The sequence below is a fragment of the Penicillium cataractarum genome (genome assembly GCF_028827025.1).
Source record: "Penicillium cataractarum strain IBT 29864 chromosome Unknown utg000009l, whole genome shotgun sequence".
Classification (NCBI taxonomy): Eukaryota; Fungi; Ascomycota; class Eurotiomycetes; order Eurotiales; family Aspergillaceae; genus Penicillium; species Penicillium cataractarum.
The window spans coordinates 2209090-2228629 of NW_026622745.1; the positions used below are offsets into that span (position 1 = coordinate 2209090).

The 19540-nt window shown below is 51.9% G+C and overlaps 8 protein-coding genes across 8 annotated transcripts; 6 read left to right on the forward strand and 2 right to left on the reverse strand.

The window, feature by feature from the left end:
• Window positions 1–1389: 1389 nt before the first annotated feature.
• N7496_011390 (uncharacterized protein) lies at window positions 1390–1732 on the forward strand (the record flags this gene model as incomplete). Its single annotated transcript, XM_056704303.1, has 2 exons — window positions 1390–1498; window positions 1647–1732. The coding sequence occupies 2 exons, from the start codon at window positions 1390–1392 to the stop codon at window positions 1730–1732; spliced, it is 195 nt and encodes a 64-aa protein (XP_056550263.1).
• A 957-nt stretch (window positions 1733–2689) lies between these two features.
• Window positions 2690–4159, forward strand: N7496_011391 (AA9 family lytic polysaccharide monooxygenase; the record flags this gene model as incomplete). Its single annotated transcript, XM_056704304.1, has 1 exon — window positions 2690–4159. The coding sequence occupies one exon, from the start codon at window positions 2690–2692 to the stop codon at window positions 4157–4159; it is 1470 nt and encodes a 489-aa protein (XP_056550264.1).
• A 500-nt stretch (window positions 4160–4659) lies between these two features.
• N7496_011392 (putative RNA binding protein Ligatin/Tma64) lies at window positions 4660–6743 on the reverse strand (the record flags this gene model as incomplete). The annotated part of the gene is made up of 3 exons (XM_056704305.1): window positions 4660–5744; window positions 5794–6613; window positions 6723–6743. 3 exons carry the CDS (start codon window positions 6741–6743, stop codon window positions 4660–4662), a joined length of 1926 nt encoding a protein of 641 aa, XP_056550265.1.
• An 826-nt stretch (window positions 6744–7569) lies between these two features.
• Window positions 7570–8099, forward strand: N7496_011393 (Dabb family protein; the record flags this gene model as incomplete). The annotated part of the gene is made up of 4 exons (XM_056704306.1): window positions 7570–7588; window positions 7695–7781; window positions 7840–7975; window positions 8039–8099. 4 exons carry the CDS (start codon window positions 7570–7572, stop codon window positions 8097–8099), a joined length of 303 nt encoding a protein of 100 aa, XP_056550266.1.
• Window positions 8100–8326: 227 nt separating this feature from the next.
• Window positions 8327–9546, reverse strand: N7496_011394 (tRNA maturation protein LHP1; the record flags this gene model as incomplete). Its single annotated transcript, XM_056704307.1, has 2 exons — window positions 8327–9163; window positions 9229–9546. 2 exons carry the CDS (start codon window positions 9544–9546, stop codon window positions 8327–8329), a joined length of 1155 nt encoding a protein of 384 aa, XP_056550267.1.
• Window positions 9547–10344: 798 nt separating this feature from the next.
• Window positions 10345–12767, forward strand: chsD (chitin synthase D; the record flags this gene model as incomplete). The annotated part of the gene is made up of 2 exons (XM_056704308.1): window positions 10345–10395; window positions 10446–12767. 2 exons carry the CDS (start codon window positions 10345–10347, stop codon window positions 12765–12767), a joined length of 2373 nt encoding a protein of 790 aa, XP_056550268.1.
• A 779-nt stretch (window positions 12768–13546) lies between these two features.
• On the forward strand, window positions 13547–16092 carry hsp88 (Hsp70 chaperone Hsp88; the record flags this gene model as incomplete). Its single annotated transcript, XM_056704309.1, has 5 exons — window positions 13547–13621; window positions 13757–13788; window positions 13897–15343; window positions 15415–15717; window positions 15772–16092. 5 exons carry the CDS (start codon window positions 13547–13549, stop codon window positions 16090–16092), a joined length of 2178 nt encoding a protein of 725 aa, XP_056550269.1.
• A 2202-nt stretch (window positions 16093–18294) lies between these two features.
• On the forward strand, window positions 18295–19332 carry N7496_011397 (putative mannosylphosphate transferase (Mnn4); the record flags this gene model as incomplete). Its single annotated transcript, XM_056704310.1, has 3 exons — window positions 18295–18669; window positions 18744–19174; window positions 19239–19332. 3 exons carry the CDS (start codon window positions 18295–18297, stop codon window positions 19330–19332), a joined length of 900 nt encoding a protein of 299 aa, XP_056550270.1.
• Between the last annotated feature and the right edge of the window lie 208 nt (window positions 19333–19540).

Below are 19540 nucleotides of genomic sequence, written 5' to 3' on the forward strand. Positions count from 1 at the left end.
ATCTTCCCCCGGGTGATACCAGTGCGATAACTGATAATGGCGATAAAAGCATAATAGATGCGGATCGGATCGCCTAGTCTTGTTCGGGTTGCTATTCATCCCAACCACCCCGTACCTTATATGTAACATATCGACTTTGATATGCCCCCAATGCCGGTAGACAGTGCTCCGCATTGATAGTAAGGATTGTGGTACGCTACGTAATGCACGTCACTCAAGAACGAGGTCTCGAATCAGTGTGCGAGGGTCGGCACCGGCAATTGGTCTTAACTTTCCTGCAGCTAGCCTTTCCACAACCGAAGGGAAACCGTTGATGTGTCGGCTCGACTAGAGAAATTACTAGAATGGCACGGCCGATTTAAAGGACCCGTTAACGTCTATCAGCTTCTCAACGGGTACCTTTGTTGCTTCTATTCCGGTCGGGTCAAAGCTACGAAGGTGGATACATATATCCAAGGTAACCTGCCGGCTAGACCTATATACTTAGATCGCCGGGTTTCCATTGGCCTGGCCATGAATGCATTGAGCTCGTACATTTCTCTCTCTTATTAGCAATAGAACCAAACTCTTCCTACCTAAACTCCCGCAGTCATAAAATCCCATTGTCTTTGTATTATTCCATTGGTTGAACTGCTGTGATCTCCAATCTCCCCGCCAGGAATGTGGGGGCTTCCAAGGTGCCTCAGAAGTAATTGTCATCAACCAAAGGCATTTACCTACTGATCTCCTCTCCGTGCTATCTAGATCAAAGTTTGAGCTGTACATCCGATATCGCCCACTTTAGACATTTGGATTCTAAAAAAATAACCTTTCAGACAATGCATCTAACCGGGGCTTAACAAGACTCCAGCCAGCCCGCTGCACTTCTCGCCGACCTCGCGCCCGAGAAGGTCAGTGCTACAAGAGCCGGCATGGCCTAGTGCACAGTGCGTTCTCTAGTGGCGATGATGTTTTTTCCCAATGACGAAGAAGAGAATGAAGAATTCGCAAGCAATTCCACTCCGTAAGTACTGAGTAGGAGATATGGAGGGATGCTCCGAAGAATGTCTCGGGCCTGGTCACCGAAGAAGGGAGGTTTTTGATAGACTAATGGAGACTACGGAGCGCGTATTGCACATTGAATGAAGGAGGCCCGCAGCCAAGACCAGGCGCCAACGTCCGCTGGGAAAACTCGTTCACGGTCTGGGCTTCCTGAGATGTTCTCCTTGACCGGACTTCCTAGCCCTGCCCGGCGTGCCGAGCCCGCCGAAGGTTTCAGAAAAATTCCCCGACTACGCGCCGGAGCTGCCACCCCCTTCCTCGTCCATCGCTGCAGGGGAAATTACATCCTCACCGACAGCTGGAGTCCCGGCGGTTCGAACGCATGTTGGTGACTGTAATATGATCTAAATGTGGATCGGGATGGTTCAGTTTGCCGCCAATGTGGTGGAATGGCACGAGCTTGAAAGCATATTCCCAAAGCCTCCCCCCCAGCCCCCTCTTGACGGGGATCTTCGCAGTGGGCCGGGAGAATGGACCTAACTAACACTAACAGTCACTAACCCACTAACTCTGCGCCGGTCGCAACGGCTTTGATTCACCTTAACGACTCTTTAGTTTACTAACCAACCTAGGTAACTAACTAACTAACTAGTTTCCAACTGAAGCTATGATGACTAACCATGACTTGAAGGGATTCAATGTTGTCATGATCAAGCTCGAGGTCACTGTTTACTCCGTGCCCGTTTCATAATTTGACACCAGAGATGGATGCATAAAACAAACCATACCTGCTCGTCACATCCTTTATCATGCTGGATATCCATGAATTAACCGACCCGGTCTAGCCTTCACCTCGTGGGTGACGAGGGTGACCCCAAACCAAGCTTCTCCCTGGACCGAAATTAACCTCCTCAAACATCAAACATCAACCACCCAAACAACATCGGGCAGGAGCTTGGATGCCAGACTCGGTAAAAGTGATGCAAGTGATGATGATATATCTCATCCACCGACGCAGGGACCAACTGCCAATCTGAGGGGGAGTGGCCATCAGGATGAAACCTAGACCGTCGCAGACTGCCGCCCAAGATCGACGGTTACCGACTAGCGGTTTGAATGAGCCCCAGACATCCCCTCAAAATGGATGCATTGAGTATACTGAGTATAGCCTAATTAACCCCGGTGGAGAGCAAACCAGTCTAACTGTCTAACAGCCACCCACCAGACTGGAATGTTCATCTATCTGGGACCTCGGAGAGCTACCCTTTCGGTCGCCAGAGATTCTCCACCTATGACCGACCGTCCCTTTTGGTGGAATCCATCCATCTTCAGTCCATGACAGAGACATCCTTTGAATTAAGGGGTCTTCGACCATCAAGGAACTGTCAGGTCCCGGTGGAGTTGATGCTGCTGCTGTGGCTTGCTCGTGCATCCCAAAGGAGCTATGATGCCGGGCGAGCCTCGACCGACGAGCAGCATATAAAGCAACGCGATCAATCCTCCCTCTTTTTTTTTTTTCTATCAACAGTCTCTATACACTCCATTCTTTCTTTCCTTCAAGGTCTAGTACCTTTCCATTCTCTTCCCTTGGGTTGACTTCATTGACTGAAGTCCCCATTTTCGTTCTTTTTCGACTCTTTTTTTTCCATTTCCCTCGCGGGTCCAAAAAACGCTGTGCGTTTCATTTTCTCACCAACCGACTCAAACAATGTCTTTCTCCAAGATTGCCGGTGTTGTCCTCGGCTCGGCCGCTCTGGTCGCTGGTCACGGTTACGTCTCCGGTGCCGTTGTTGACGGTACCTACTACGGTGGATATCTGGTTACTCAGTACCCCTACGAGTCCAACCCTCCCGACACCATTGCCTGGTCCGACACTGCTACCGACTTGGGCTACGTTGATGGCTCTTCGTATGCTTCTTCGGACATCATTTGCCACAAGAGCGCTGAGCCCGGTGCTATCTCCGCCCCCGTCAAGGCCGGTGGCAGCGTCGAGCTCCAGTGGACTACCTGGCCCGAGTCTCACCACGGCCCCGTCATCACCTACTTGGCCAACTGCAATGGTGACTGCTCCACCGTCGACAAGACCACCCTGAAGTTCTTCAAGATCGACGAGGGCGGTCTCATTGATGACACCACCGTTCCCGGTACTTGGGCCTCCGACAACCTGATCAGCAACAACAACAGCCGTACCGTCACTATCCCCAGCACCATTGAGGCCGGTAACTACGTCCTCCGCCACGAGATCATCGCTCTCCACTCTGCCGAGAACACCGACGGCGCTCAGAACTACCCCCAGTGTCTCAACCTGAAGGTCACCGGCGGCGGCAGCGACTCTCCCACCGGCACCCTCGGTACCGCTCTCTACAAGGATACTGACCCCGGCATCCTGGTCAACATCTACCAGTCCCTGAGCTCCTACACTATCCCCGGCCCTGCTCTGTACACCGGTGCCGCCTCTTCCTCGGACTCGACCACCACCGCTGCCTCCGTGGCCGCTACCACTACCGCTGCTGCTGCCACCACTGCCGCTCCCTCGTCCACCGTGGCCTCCGTCGGAGTGATCTCCAGCGCTTCCCCCGTTAGTGTCACCCCCAGTGCCAGTGCCACCCCCATCCGGAGCCCTTCATCCATCCCGCCCTTCTCCAACTCCACCCGCCTGCCCCGTCCGTCCTCGCACGGTCGTCGTCCAGGCCACGGTGCCGCTCCCTCGGGCCGTCCCCAGTTCACTGCCCCCTCCGGCACTGAGAACCAGGCCTCCACCGTCACCGATTATGCAACTGCCACCGAATATGCCACTGCCACTGTATCAGCTCAGTTTACTGACTCGCCCAATGTCCAGACTCCTAGCGCTGATGACACCGTCACCGTCACCGCCAGCGCGGGAGGCCAGTCCGCCGCTAGCTCGACTCCTGCTGCCAGCAGCTCGGATTCTTCCTCTTCCTCCTCCTCTTCCTCCTCGGGCTCCTCGGACTCGTCTAGCTCCGGCTCTACCACTACTGGTTCTACCACCAGCTCTGGCTCTAGCTCCTCCTCTTCCGAGTCTAGCTCCTACAACTCCAAGGACTGGTCTTCTTATCTGAGCTCCCTGACCGCCGAGCAGTTCCTCAACATGCTTCGTCAGACCCTCAAGTGGCTCGTCAGCGACAAGAAGGTGCACGCGCGTGACCTTACCGTCTAAAAAGCGCCTCGCGCAGCCAGACATGAGCGGAATAGTTGAGTGCCAATCTTTGGTTGGTTTCTCTTGATTGTTTTTGTTCATATCTGATGATTCATTTTCTTCTCTCTTGATCGTCTTCTTCTTGGCCTGGATCAGGTATCCCGTCCCTTGGTGAGGATTTTGGGTTTCCCGGAGCGCTGTGTAAACATATGCTGTTACCATTTTTCTTTTTCTTTTCTTTCTCTCATAGAGGGATAAGAGATCCGGACTTCTTTCTAGATCTCTTTTATATACTTTTTTCATGAATGGACTTGTTTGACTGCTCTCAATTACTACCAGATACGTAAACCTTAATTGTAGAATGGGGGTTATCTTGAAATTTGACCTCATATAGATAGACGTGGGATCACTTGTACCTGCGAGTATCTCAGATGCACGGAAATTGTATTCATTCCAACGCAGAAAATGCCAGAAAATATAACCTGCGAAATTGATCCCATTCTCTCTCCACAACTATGCAACTATTTCTTCTTCTTAGTCTTATCCACAACCTCCACCCACTGACTCTTCAACCCCCTCCTCGAAAGAGCACTGTCAACAATCTTCCTCTGATCCCCCTGCACAAGAACCTCCATAACCCCCTTCGGCGCACCAACAGCCTGCGTCACACTAGTACTACTAGCACACTTCTTCTGCAACTCCTCCGCCAAAAGACTCGGCACAATCCCAAAGATCTCCAAATTAGTCACCTTAGTGACAGTCTTGGATCCCGTGCGTTTCTCCAGCGTCACGAGGGCCTTCGGCGTAGCACCAGCCTTGGGCTTAACGTCTGCGAGGGTCTGGCCGGGCTTCAGAATGGCGTAGTGCGGTTGTAAGAAGGTGTGGTCTTCTAGCAGGCGCTTGAGGAGGCCGTCGCGGGTGACTTTGCCGCGTTTGAGAGTTCCTTGGTCTTCTGGGGACGAGGAAGTGAAGATTGTGTTTGCGAGGTAGGGGTTTAGATTGATGATGCGGCGGTTTTCGGGGGAGATGAGGTTTTGTGATTGGAGGTATTGGTCTAGATGGGTGGAGACGTCGGTGTATTTGTAGTAGTTTTTGGGGTTGCTTGATGATGAGGCCGGGAAGATGTCTGGGGTTAGTTTTGCTGTTGGTCGGTAAAGAGTTTGGACGTTTAGGGTTTGTCCCACGGTGTGATCGGCGTCGTCCGCTGCGGTGGGCTTTTTGGCTGCTTCCGAGGTTGAGGATTTGGCGGAGGACTCGAGGGCGTTCTTTGATGGGAGCTTGTATGGGACGAATTGCTCGATGCGGCGGTCGCCGAAATCGATGTCCAGGATGTATGTCTCCTGGCCGCTACGGTCCTTCGACTTGACCAGTTGCATCTTATCGAGATGCTTGATGAATTTTTTAACATTCTTCCAGCTGGTCTTTTTAATGTTGTAGTATTGAGCTTGTTGTGCGGATGAGATGGGGAGGTAAGGTGTGACGAGGTTGGCGATCAAGATTGAAGGCGAGACGGGCAGTGTGAGGCCGTGGTTGGGGACTGATGGGTTGTCCTGCTTGAGCTTGTAGATAGCATAGATGAAAGCATTGACAAAGGCGTCATCAATTTCTGGATGATGTTAGTACTAGCCAGTATGAATAGTCGAAGAGATCCGTACCTTTGGTTGTGGGCTCTTTTTCCTGCACCGCGGGCGCTTCTTCTTCAGCCACAGGAGCCTCATCTGAAGCCTCTCTAACTTCATCGCTATTCTCTTCGAGTGTGAGCGCACCAACAGCTTCCTCCACCTCTTCAGTATCATCTTCCTCTTCATCCCAGCCCTTCAGGTACTCCGGAGCTGGACGACCAGGCCGGGATGACGAGCTCCAAGCCCACAGCTCATCACCTTCCCAATGAATACCTCGAACGGCATGACCCTTGGTGCCTTGGACCTCTCCCAATGCAGAGACATCAATCTCACAAACACCCACAAATAGAGGCACAGTATGCTTATCCAGCCCGGCCACAGCAACCACTGCTCCCTTGACCGCTCGCTCGGGGAAGGGTGGCTCATTTGCCAACCCAGGCGTCATAAGGTCTGCACCGCCATGAAGCTTCCGCATAACCATTTCCGGAGTATACAGCAAAGGCACCAAGTTTGAATTGTGCCATAAAGTATAAACCGTTGGGTAGAGGCGCTTGTCCGACCCGGGCCCATGTTCGACCTTGAACCAGAGCACTCGTTCGTCTCCATCTGGATGTGTGCCAACGTACACGATACCCTGAACCTCACGCAGATCAGGACCTGCCGTTGTTGTAAAGCGCGCAGTCAAGGCATTTTCCGGAAGAAGGGTATTTCGAATTGAAGCGAGCGTTGGCGTAGTCGCTCCTTCGGCGGGGATTTCAGCCGCAGCTGTCGGGACGGTGATCTGGTAGTCTTTGATGATTTGGTCGGCGATCTTCCTCCGGTCCGACGACCGTAGAGGGGAGAGGTTTTTGATCTAATAGTTGGTTAGTCCATAGATTTCCCCATTGATATTTTTTAATAGCGCGCGGGCTTCGATAGCTCCGAATGGAGGGGCAGTGCGGGGAGAGAGGGGTTTCCCGTACAGTAGGCTTCTTCTTGAACATTTTCAGAGATAGCGAAGCTCAAAAGTGAGGTTGAAGAACTAGATAGTAGCTTCAATACCCGTCAACTGTAAATGAGGGGCAGAGAAGAGAGGGTCAAGTTGGTTGGAGCTATGATCGTCGCGGAGTCATGGTGATGAGCAGGCATAAAATTCCCCGCCGCCTGGCTCCACACTTGTTCCCGAAAAGGGCAAAATTGCATTTCTATTAGCAAAGTACATTGAGATGAGATGAATCTAAGGAGAAATGGATTTCATCTATATTTTCAGAGGCATTAAAGTAGGCTTACCTCTATAATGAAGAAGTTTTGATAAATACTCTGAGTAGCGATGGCTACCGAACTCAAGTTCTATCTAGATTTTTGTGGAATACTATAGCTTGTTATTAGGTAGCGATGTCTATCTTTAGTAAGTCGGTTGACTTTCAGGTTGTGTAGACTTATGATTATACCGCTGCCTTTGACGTGGGTTGAGAAATATGAGAGGTTTCTGGTATAATGCGGATACAGATATAGCTATAAGAAGTGTGCCTTGCCCCAACTTCTAGTGTCCGATAAGACAATAAGAATGCATCACAATCTCGAACTTTCCAGATCATAAACAGCAAAGCACTTTAGCCTCTTTGTTCTGCCGGACTTGAGATGTCCGATGTATACACCAGCCGGTTGGACGCGAGTATCGGAGCTTTCCCGATGCCCCGCGCCCTCGGACATTGCCACTAATAAACAGCCCTTCCATTCCGACATATTAAGCGTCAACTTATAACCTTACCCAATCTACTTTCTACATCAATTATATAACCCTCTACTACCGGCAGTAGATCCCCCATAATGCCCGTCTACCACATCGGTGAGCACCCACTTAACCCATCCCTCCTCCTAACCCCTCCGATCCCAAGAATGCGGGGCGATAGACATCTACGTCACATCCCAATAACTAACTTCAATTCAAACAGTTCTCTTTCGCCTCAAGCAAGGCGTGACACCAGCTCAACTGAGTGTCTGGACTCAAAAGGCCAAGGGTATGGTTGGCAAGATTCCAGGTCGGTCATCCTCGTCAAGGGTCAGGAGTTCAAGCTTTCTCTAACACTGCCGATACAGGACTGGTCTCGATGGAATGCGGGCAGCCTCTTCCTATCTGTCTCCCTCGTGCACAGGGATTCGATATGGGTCTTGTGGCGGTTCTGGAGAAGCCGGAGCATGTTGCTTCTTATGCCGTGCATCCGGCTCATTTGGAGTACGTTGATTAGATTTGAATCTTCTAACCAGAAGGCTGAAATGTTACTGACATTACCTGCAGAGTTCACAAGATGAGAGAGGAGCTATGCGATGATACTTTGGCCTATGATTTGGAGTTCTAGGCTTGTATCGTAAAATCTCGAGACTCGTGATATGTTGTATTCGGACCTTCAGTCGCAGAGCGAACACCTCTACGCGCATACAAACGAAAGAGTCGGACTTGAAATTATGATGAAATCAGAATAATTGATGAAACATAAACGCCTATGTAACTGTGTTCGTATCATCACACTTTTTGATCCCGGCCAACCCATAAGAAAAATGCAAATTGAGGCGACGAGCGATCCATCTACTCCTTGGCATCCACCTTCTTAGCGGGGTGGTCACCGTTGGACTCATCCTCGCGAGCGCGCTTCTCACCGGTAGCCTGCACGACGGGAACGCCCCGGGCGTCCTTCTTGAAGCCGCTCTTCTGGTCCTCATCACGGCGCTCACGCCAGTCGCGCTTGTCATCGCGGCTATCGCGACCACCACGACCACCGCGTCCACCCCGACCGCCACGGCCACGGCCGCCACGACCACCACGACCACCGCGGCCAGTGTTGGCGAAGACCTTGCCGGCCTTGATGTCCGCAACCTTCTCGTCGCAGTACTCCTTCTTGCTCTTCACGACGAGCTCCTGGCCATTCCACTTGGGCTTCTCGGCAAGCTCCAGGAAGGCCTTCTGCTTCTCCTCGTCGGCGAACTCCACGAAGACGCTGGCCTTGAAGGTCTTGTCCTGAGTGCGGCGCAGGCGGACGGCCTTGATGGGGCCGTAGGGCTCGAAGAAAGCCTCGATGTCGAGCTGGGTGGTCGACTCCTCGTCGCCGAAGTTGCCGAAGCCCTTAGCGTAGATGCTGCGGGCCATGGCCTTGTCCTCAAAGACCTTGACGGCCTCTGCGTTGTTGTCGTTGTTCACGGACTCGGGCAGAGGGACCTTGCGCTTGATGGCGGTGTCGTCATCGGTCAGCTCCAGGACATCCGAGTCCTTGAGAGCCTTGACGATGGCCTCGAAGGGTTGGAAGCGACGCATGCGCTTGAAGGAGTGAAGGAGGCTGAGGGGCACGGCGTTGTTGGCGCTGCCGCCAACCTTGGAGAGAAGGAACTTGTCCATTGGCAGGTTCGAATCGGAGAAATAGAACTCAACCTATTCCAATCGTATTAGAGAGCCCATTCTTTCACAACTCCCTCAAGATCAGTTTAGATTCTTACCTGCTTGCGGATCTCGACCGGGTCGTCAGTCTCCTTCTGGGAGGAAGGGTCGAACTTGGCGTTGTTGGCGCGGGTGAAGCGACCACCACGGCCACCACGCTGAGGGCGCGAATCGCGCTGCTGCTGAGACTTCTCCTCAGACTGCTCTGACTTTTCACCGAGCTTGGCGGCTTCGGCGACAATGCGCGCCTCGTCGGCGTCGACCTTGTCGGTGTTCTCAGTCTCGGCGGAGGCACCGTTCTCCTTCAGCTCGGCAAGGACATTCTGGACATCCTGCTCGGCGGCCGCGTTAGCGACGGGCTTCTGCTCATCAGCCATTGTGGTGGTGTAAGATGTGCGATTGAGGTGACTCAAATCGGAGTAATTGCGGCTCGGGATGTAAGAGTAAGAGGATGGTTCAGTCGCGACGAAAGGTTCAGCAACAGGAGAAGGGATTGGAGAATTTCGGTTCAAAAGGGGAGATGGAGAGAGGTCGGAAGAGAAGTTGAAGAACCAATTCGGCGAAGGGCGCAGTGAACTGTCTTAATAAAAGAGCTCAGCGGGGATGGGATTTTTTTTCGGCGCGCGGAAGCTGCGTTGTTGCCTGAGGCTGCAGAACTAGGCTGAATGCGGCCTAGTTGGAGGATCCACTTTGTATAAGAATCCTCCGCAATTATTGTATGGATGGTTGTGTTGTAGACTGGAGAGTCGAGGCCAAGTAGATGATTTGTACTTGCAGCCTAGCTTAGGCAACCATGGCTCGATTGTCATGCGTATGTGGGGTTTGCAAGTAGGAGAACAATGGCCTCGGAACAAACAAAACATCAGGCAGATACCCTGGGGCCGGACCTGGTCGTGCCTGCCTTCTGCTCTCATCTGCCGCTGCCTCACACTCTCGTCGTCCCAATGTCAGAATTTGCTTGTCGACCCTGGCTGCCTTTGACTTGCCATCTGCCTATCTCATCTCCACTGAATTATCGTTGCGACGGCCAATTTGCAAGCATCATTTGATATCATTCTAGATTATAGCATCCTCGAGCTGCTGCTTTATACCAGCCCGTGTGAGAGGATGCCGATCTCCATTTGAAAGTCCTTCCCACGAGATCACGGTGAAATTCCTGGCGATCATCTACGAAAATGACAGAAACCGGGGATATCGCACCAGGAAATGGCTGGCCGGCCAAGGATGTATGTTGGCACTGGCGATACTGTGACTTGATTCTGACCTGGTCCCTCAGATTGCTTACATGGCCATCGTCGGCCCATTGATGCTGGCTGCCGCTTTCGAATGGATACTCTGGCTTGCCGCATTTCTTTATTGTCTGATCAAAGTATATCTCAAAGCGGATCACTGGAGCATAAAGGCTCTTGCAGCAGCGATGATTGTGCTTTTCACGGTTTTCCGGTACGCCGACCTCGATCAAGTTGACCTGAATTTATTAAATGAGATGAGATGGCTGACAAGACAAACACTCGGCAGGCTGGCATTTCTTCCTGTGATGGTGGTTACGCTGCCACTGCCACCTCATGTCACCAAATACTTCCCTGCTCGCATGGCGACTGTGTTCCAGTGGTTCGCTTTTTGGTCCTTCTCCATTCTTCTTATCGGGCCGTGGCTATTCTGTGTTTATGGGCTCGTCACCAACCACCTTGGAAGGAAAAGGAGAATCAAAGAGGCCCTGGATGAACGGAATGCTCCGAAAACCGTGGTTGTGATGCCTGTATACAAGGAAGACCCCGAGGTCCTGATTAAGGCCGTCGATTCCGTGGTTGACAGCGACTATCCCTCGTCTTGCATCCATGTGTTTCTTTCTTGGGACGGCGGTGCAGTGGACGAGCCCTACCTTCGAGTCCTTCATCATCTTGGGATTCCGATATCTCTCAAAAGCTATCCTCAGAGTATCGATGTTGTCTACAAACGCGCACGAATTACGGTCTCGCGCTTCAAACATGGAGGAAAGCGAAACTGCCAAAAACAGACCTTCAAGCTCATCGACAAGGTCTATGCCGAATATCTGAAGCGGCATGACGATCTATTCGTATTGTTCATTGACTCGGACTGCATTCTTGATCAATACTGCCTGCAGAATTTCATGTACGATATGGAGCTGAAACCTGGCAGCAAGCATAACATGTTGGCCATGACCGGGATCATTACCTCCACGACGGAAAAGAATTCTCTTCTCACAATTCTTCAGGACATGGAATATATCCATGGGCAACTCTTCGAGCGGTCGGTCGAGTCTGGATGTGGTGCGGTGACATGTCTCCCGGGAGCACTGACAATTCTTCGATTCTCGGCCTTCCGCAAGATGGCCAAATACTATTTTGCGGACAAGGCAGAGCAATGTGATGACCTCTTTGATTATGGAAAGTGCCATCTAGGAGAGGATCGTTGGCTTACTCATCTTTTCATGATCGGGGCGAAGAAGCCCTATCAGATCCAGATGTGCACCGGGGCCTTTTGCAAAACCGAGGCAGTGCGGACCTTCAAGAGTCTCTTGAAGCAACGTCGTCGGTGGTTTCTGGGCTTCATCACCAACGAAGTCTGCATGCTTACGGATGTGCGACTATGGACGCGATACCCAATGCTCTGTATAGTGCGGTTCCTGCAGAACACCATTCGCACAACTGCCCTGCTGTTCTTCATCATGGTGATCGCTCTCATCACAACGTCGAAGAAAGTCGAGGACCTGCCAGTCGGGTTCATTGGAGTCTCGCTGGGGCTGAACTATTTGCTGATGTTCTACTTTGGGCTGCAGCTGAAACGTTTCAAGGCTTGGTTGTACCCACTGATGTTTGTCGTGAACCCTTTCTTCAACTGGCTTTACATGGTATATGGCATTTTCACAGCCGGGCAGCGCACTTGGGGTGGACCACGGGCTGATGCAGCCGCGGCAGATATGAATACTACGCCAGCAGAGGCAGTGGCACTGGCACGAGCCAAGGGTGATGAATTGAATGTCGACGTCGACACTTTTCGTGCCGGGCCTGTACGCCGGAGATCAGTTCCAGTTCGACCCTCTGAGAAAGTTAAAGGACGATTTGCTCCTGCCGAGCAAGTGCTCGACGGCTGTTATATCAGCACTCGTGAGCCAAGACCAGGGCCGGTTCTACCTCAGCTGGAGACTCCTCTGCCTCACGTTCCTCGGATCCATATCCCCGGCCAGTTTCGCTATTCATCGGACTCTTTGTTCAGCGGGTCATCGGACTGCGGTTCTAACACAGTTTCTCTACCACATAACGTGGAGAGCCTGATGAGCGAAGAGGACCAGCGAAAGCTCTACTATGCCCGCCAGGTCGGGGATTCCATTGGGATGTCGATCATCGAAGACAAGCCCAGCTCTGATGAATCGTGGTCTGTTGTACACGAGCCCGCTGGGGCTGTCACCGAGGCCCTTGACATTGAACCTGCAAAGGTCCAACCTGGTCTCCGAGAGTCTATCTCCACCAATCGTGTCTCCCTGCAGTCTATGGAGATGCATGAGCCACGAGGGAAGGCTGCAAGGGCATCTCGGCGAGGGTCGCGGGTTTCCGATTTTTCCGGTGAGATGGTGTGAAAGATATTATTCTGGGTCTGACGTCAAGTTGTTTCGTCCCACTTTTACAGTTCCTTGCCTCCGTTCTTTTGCCACATTGTTCCAGCCATTCGTACTTATTCTTATGATCTGTACCCGTCTCCCCTTGGCAATGTTCGTCTTCTCTTGGCTGATAGGAGATTGTTTTGTTTTTCTCTCTCTTTCTCACAGTGGTGTGACTTGATGCATAGGAAGCTGCAGGGCCAAGATAGTATTATCCTCTATACGAATAATAAATCGGTGCCTGATCAGCAAAGTTTCCCCCTTCAATGTATCTCCGTTCTGCCAACCAACGCCTCGGAAAACCGACCATGACCCTGACTGCATTATGTAATACCCCACCGGGCGGTGAAAAATCAATTTTTTTTGCCCCGCCCCCTCCAGGCGGTGAAGGCCAAGAAAAGATCCAGTAGCCGCCAGAAGGTTCGATGGGCGCACATTTCGGAGTAAAGACGACTCATATTTAGGCACACATTATAGAAGCCACGGCGCGTAGACAATAGATTTCCTCGATTTAGCATTTGATTTCTGCATCTTCTCATCCCCCTTAACCCTGTCTGATCCATAAATTTCCCTCCGACCAAAAAGACACTCCTGACCGCTCGAGTATCGCTGGTTATCAATCCCCTCCAATCATATTAGTGGAGTGGCGTGCAAATTCTCCCCTCCAAACTTCTCTCCGTCTCTGACTTCCTCTCCTCATCCTCCCACCCCTCCATTCTTTTCCCCCGATATACCCCCTCACATACTCTCCGCCCACAATGTCTGTTGTCGGTATTGATTTTGGTGCGCAGAGCACTAAGATCGGTGTTGCCCGGAACAAGGGTATTGACATTGTAAGTGTTTGCCCCGCGAAGCCCAGCCTCACTGGAGAACTCCTCCCCATTCCGTGGCTTTTGGGTATCACCGTTCTTTCGAAGGGAGAATCATAATGGATTGGTACTGATCGAAGTTCTATTTGGAATTTTTAGATTGTCAATGAGGTTTCCAACCGTCAGACTCCGTAAGTGGTCATCCAATTAAGCCCCTCCTGGCTGCCCAACCTCGTTCACATCAGACTTCAGATTTGAGAACATCCGCTAACAAGTTTTTTTTTCTCGCTGTTTTACAGTTCCCTGGTCGGATTCAATTCCCGCAGCAGAGCCATCGGCGAGGCCGCCAAGACGCAAGAGACTTCCAACCTCAAGAACACTATCGGCTCCCTTAAGCGCCTGATCGGCCGTTCTTTCAACGACCCCGATGTCCAGGTCGAGCAGCAGTTCAACTCCTCCTCCATCTGTGATGTCAATGGATTGGCTGGTGTCGAGGTCAACTACCTCGGCAAGAAGGAGAAGTTCACTGCGACCCAGCTGGTTGCTATGTACTTGACCAAGATCAAGGATATCACCTCCAAGGAACTCAAGCTCCCCGTCTCCGATGTCACCATCAGTGTTCCCGCCTGGTTCAGCGATGTTCAGCGCCGTGCCATGATCGACGCCGGTGAGATCGCCGGTCTCAACGTCCTCCGTCTGATCAACGACACCACCGCTACCGCTCTGGGTTACGGTATCACCAAGCTCGACCTTCCCGGTCCCGAGGAGAAGCCCCGTCGTGTTGTCTTCATCGACATTGGTTACAGCGACTACACTGCCACCGTTGTCGAGTTCCGCAAGGGCGAGCTCAACGTCAAGGCTACCGCCTGTGACCGTCACTTTGGTGGCCGTAACTTCGACCAGGCTCTCACTGAGCGCTTCGCCGATGAGTTCAAGGAGAAGTTCAAGATTGACATCCGCACCAACCCCAAGGCCTGGTCCCGTACCCTGGCCGCCGCCGAGAAGCTCAAGAAGGTTCTGTCGGCCAACCCCCAGGCTCCTCTGAGCATCGAGTCCCTCATGGAGGACACCGATGTCCGCGCCATGGTCAAGCGCGAGGAGCTCGAGGAGATGGTCAGCCCTCTCCTTAACCGCCTCACCGTTCCTATCGAGCAGGCCCTCGCCGAGGCTAAGCTCACCGTTGAGGACATCGATCACATTGAGATGGTCGGTGGTTGCACCCGTGTCCCCTCCATCAAGGAGACCATCAGCAAGTTCTTCGGCAAGACCTTGTCCTTCACCCTCAACCAGGACGAGGCTATTGCCCGTGGTGCCGCCTTCTGCTGTGCTACCCTCTCCCCCGTCTTCCGTGTCCGTGACTTTGCCATCCACGACATTGTCAACTACCCCATCGACTTCACTTGGGAGCAGTCCCCCGAGATCCCGGATGAGGACACCAGCTTGACCGTCTTCAGCCGCGGTAACGTTATGCCCTCGACCAAGATTCTCACCTTCTACCGCAAGCAGCCCTTCGATCTCGAGGCTCGCTATGCTAAGCCCGAGCAGCTGCCCGGCAAGGTCAACCCCTGGATTGGCCGTTTCTCCGTGAAGGGCGTCAAGGCTGATGCCAACGATGACTTCATGATCTGCAAGCTCAAGGCCCGCCTGAACCTGCACGGTATTCTCAACGTCGAGTCTGGCTACTACGTTGAGGATATGGAGGTTGAGGAGCCCATCCCCGAGGAGGGTGAGCAGAAGGATGGTGATGTACGTTTTTTTTGACTCCCTTTTACTATGTTTGGCGGCGATGTTTCAGACACTAACAATTCGATTTACAGGCTATGGACACCAACGGCGAGGAGCAGCCCAAGAAGACCCGCAAGGTCAAGAAGCAGGTTCGCAAGGGCGACCTGCCCATTGCCGCCGGCACTGGCGGTGTCGACCAGACCACCAAGGAGGCCTGGACCGAGCGCGAGAACTCTATGTACATGGAGGACAAGCTCGTTGCCGAGACCGACGAGAAGAAGAACGAGCTCGAGGCTTCCATCTACGAGCTCCGTGACAAGATCGACGGCGTCTACTCTGAGTTCGCCAATGAGGAGGAGAAGGACAAGCTGCGGGCCAAGCTGACCGACACCGAGGTTAGTAACTTGAAACGAGCCAGTTGGGTAATCATAAACTAATGTCTTCTTTAGGACTGGCTGTACGAGGACGGTTATGACACCACCAAGTCCGTCTACGTTGCCAAGATGGATGAGATCCGCTTCATTGCCGGTCCCATCATCCAGCGCTACAAGGAGAAGGCCGAGGAGGAGCGCGCTGCGGTCCTCAAGGCCGAGGAGGAGGCCGCTGCCAAGAAGCGTGCCGAGCTCGAGGCCATGAAGAAGGCTGCCGAGGACCTCAAGAAGGCCGAGGAGGAGCACAAGAAGAAGCTCGCCGCCGAGTCTGGCGATGCCGAGATGCAGGATGCCCCCGCCGAGGGTGAGGCCTCTGCTGAGGGCGAGGAGAAGCAGTAGATATCGTCGATCTTACCTAGACTATCTACGGGTGCTTTCTTTTATTTATGTGATTGACGGGAGGAAAAGCATGCTGCATCTTGGAAAAAGCAAAATTGGATGGGCTGTGTTCTTTCCCTCCCGCATGATGACGAAAAGGCCTTTTTTGAAACCTTATGTTTTTCACGGACTTCCTAGACCCGACTGGTGATGATGCTGGTTGGACCATTTTCTTCTTTTTTCTCTCTCTTTGTTTTTAATGGCACCCCAGTTATGATGTAGATCGTTTGTTTCTGGATGAATAGATGAATTCAATCATACCTGAGGAATTGTTAAGTGTAGTACTTTCGTATTCGTAGAGTGGCAGAGGGAGAAACCAGGGAGTCCTCCTTTGGCCCCTTGGGAACATTCAGCCCTATGATAATCGCGGCAAAGATCTTCTTCGTTTGGAGGCAAGGTTGGGATCATCGCTGAACCAACGTTCCTCCTGTGATCTGCGGCGTAAGGCTGAGGACGAATAACCCTATCCGACTTAGTTTGAACATGATGGCACTACAATGACTACATATGGAGTATATCGTTGAGTTAAACAGGAAGGCTCATGAAAGTTGACCATGTATTGGACAGACTCCTATTTATTCTACAGTACTCAAGGGGCTCATAGATACTTTGTTGTGCATTATTAGTGTTACTAGTTAGTCCGTGCGAGTAATTACCTATAATCGAACTAGTTGATACTTTTTTAGTACTGTCTAGGCAGCCAGTTTTGGGGTTGTCACCAAGTCAGGACCTTCAGCGACGCTAAATTTGAAAGTCACTCGACGCACCGAAGGGGCTGGCTTGGCAGGTGCCAAGAAAATGCACTCGCTCTCGTTTTTCGTTCCTTTCGTGTCACCCTGGAGCCGAGGGATAGAACGGAATTTATAATGATACATCGGAATGAGCAGGTTGTTTGGTACTATCATGTTACCATGATTTAGTCAAAGGTCTCTCGGGCCTACTTAATTTCCCCCCTATTCCCCCATGCAGTAAGTACTAGTTAGTACTACTGTAGTGCACTCGGCGGCTCCTGGAGTGGAGCCCGCTCTTTTCTCAACCGAGTAAGCCGGCACGCGAGTGCCAAGTAGGTAAAGTGGTCCCTCTGTAGTCATGACTTTTTTCCAAAGGGATACGTTCCAAGACACCCGCATCCTACCCTATCCCCTGTCACCCTCCAGGGTGATTTCCCCGGAGAAATGTACTCATAGCCCATGTCTTCCCCCCCTCGTCGTAAGGTTTCATCCTTTTCCCACTCCGGCATGGAGTACGAAAGTTGACTTTCCTCCCCGGATCGTCGTATTCGCATTCCTTATTCGAGTGATTATTCCTCCTGCAGGCTGGTGCTCAGAATCGACTGTTGGAAAGATGAAATGCACTAATTCAATTCGACCATCAGACCCTTTCCCTGGTGAATAATCCCTGCTACTCCGGTCGTAGAATAGACTAGATACAATGTAGACGATATTATTAGGCCCCGTCTATAACCCCTCTCCTGATCTCTTCCTTCCTTCCTTCCTTCCTCCTCCCCTTTTTTTCCCCTTCCACCTTGCCATCTGTTATAATAATTATCCACTGTTGGATCCATCGGTGGGGGTTCCTATCCGGCTCAATCCGCCCCGCTCGCACCCTGTACGGCACTTGGAACGCTCTGCTTAGGGACTCCCTGGACAAGGCCAAGGCCCTGATCTCCGGATTGGTCGGATCTAAGTCGAACGGGTTCTTGGTTCTGTGCTTGGTTCTTGCGGAGTCTTCTTATCACCGACCCTTCTCCCTGATTTCCGCCCCCCTTCCTCTCTTCTGTCCTGACTTTTGAAAAATTTCTATGATCGCGGTGTAACGTATCCGCTTCCTTGATTTTGCTCATTCTTCAACTATTGCTTTTATTACCCTGGGGGTTCCACCAGTGTCCCTACCTTTGCTATTATTGCTATTCGCTATTCGCTATTGTATATACCGATTTCAACCTAGGGTCCAGCGCGAAAATCAACCAGATAATTCGGTCTTGCTCCTCAATACATGCGAAACGAATCAACAACTACGACCCGGATTAGCTCTCTTGCTCCGATCTGATCTGAGAATTCCCGACAGCTCCACGATGAGCATTGGCTTTTCCATGCGCGCAAATTCCACAATTCAATAGACACATAACAATTCGCACGACCCCCCCCCCATACTTGGCCGGAGATGCAGTGGCGAACGTGGGCAACGCTCGCCTCTGTACTCTGGTCCACAGCGGCGACGGCACTCCCCAGCCCCGAGGCTCGAGACGATAGCAGCCGGAGCAGCAATAAACCCTACACCGATCCTACCCTCAAAGACCCCTTATGGCTGAAGTACGGACTCAATGCTTCCGCCGAATATAAATACTTCCACGAACCCGGTCGCGACGATATCCTCGGCCACTATGACATTCGATTTTTCACAACGCCCGTGAGCGACACGGAGCGCGCAGAGACTTTGACACACATGATTCGCGCGTACTTGAACTTTTTCGACGAGAATGACCTGGAAACGTGGATTGCGCATGGAACGTTGTTGGGCTGGTGGTGGAACGGGAAGGTGAGCACGCGCCGGAAATCCGATTTCGGTCAACCCTAAACCGCAGTCAGCTGACATGAGCGATCTTAATGCAGATTCTCCCCTGGGATTGGGATATGGATACTCAAGTCCCCGATACAACCCTCGCTTATCTGGCCGACCACTATAATCAAACGATTGTCGAATACGTGACGCCTGGAGGCAAGGAGAAGCGCGATTATCTGCTGGATATCAACCCATGGTCGCGGCAGCGTGAGCGTGGTCAGGGCCATAATATTATCGATGCGCGATTCATTGATATTACGACGGGATTGTATATCGATATCACGGGGCTGAGTAGGCTCGAGCTCGATGCTCATCCGGATATCTGGCAGTGCAAGAACTTCCACAAGTACCGACTAAAGGATATCTATCCACTGCGTCGGACGACCTTCGAGGGGGCTCCGGCTAAGGTGCCCTTCCAGTATGATGCGCTGCTGATGGAGGAGTATACCGAGTCGGCCTTGACTACGACCAGCTTCCATAAGTAAGTCTTTCTTGCTTGCAATTTCTGTGCATCCCCGAATAAATGCTGATTATACCTGCGACAGTCACACTTGGTTCCCTTCTTTAGCCGAGTGGATCTCCGACGAGACCATTGCAAACTTGACTCTACATTTGCCTGACGATGGAAAATACGAATGATTCCTCGGTTCAGTTTTATGCTTGGTCACGCAGAATAATTCCTTTTTCCCCTTTGGAAGTACGGGCCTACTTTCGCCCTGATCTTTCTCTTTTCGGTTTCTCGATCGAGCAGGACTCTTCCCTCGACGTGATTTTGGACACTTTTTTCTTGCACATATTGCATCTTCCCTCTTTTTTGGCATTGCATTTTGGAACACGACGACTGCTT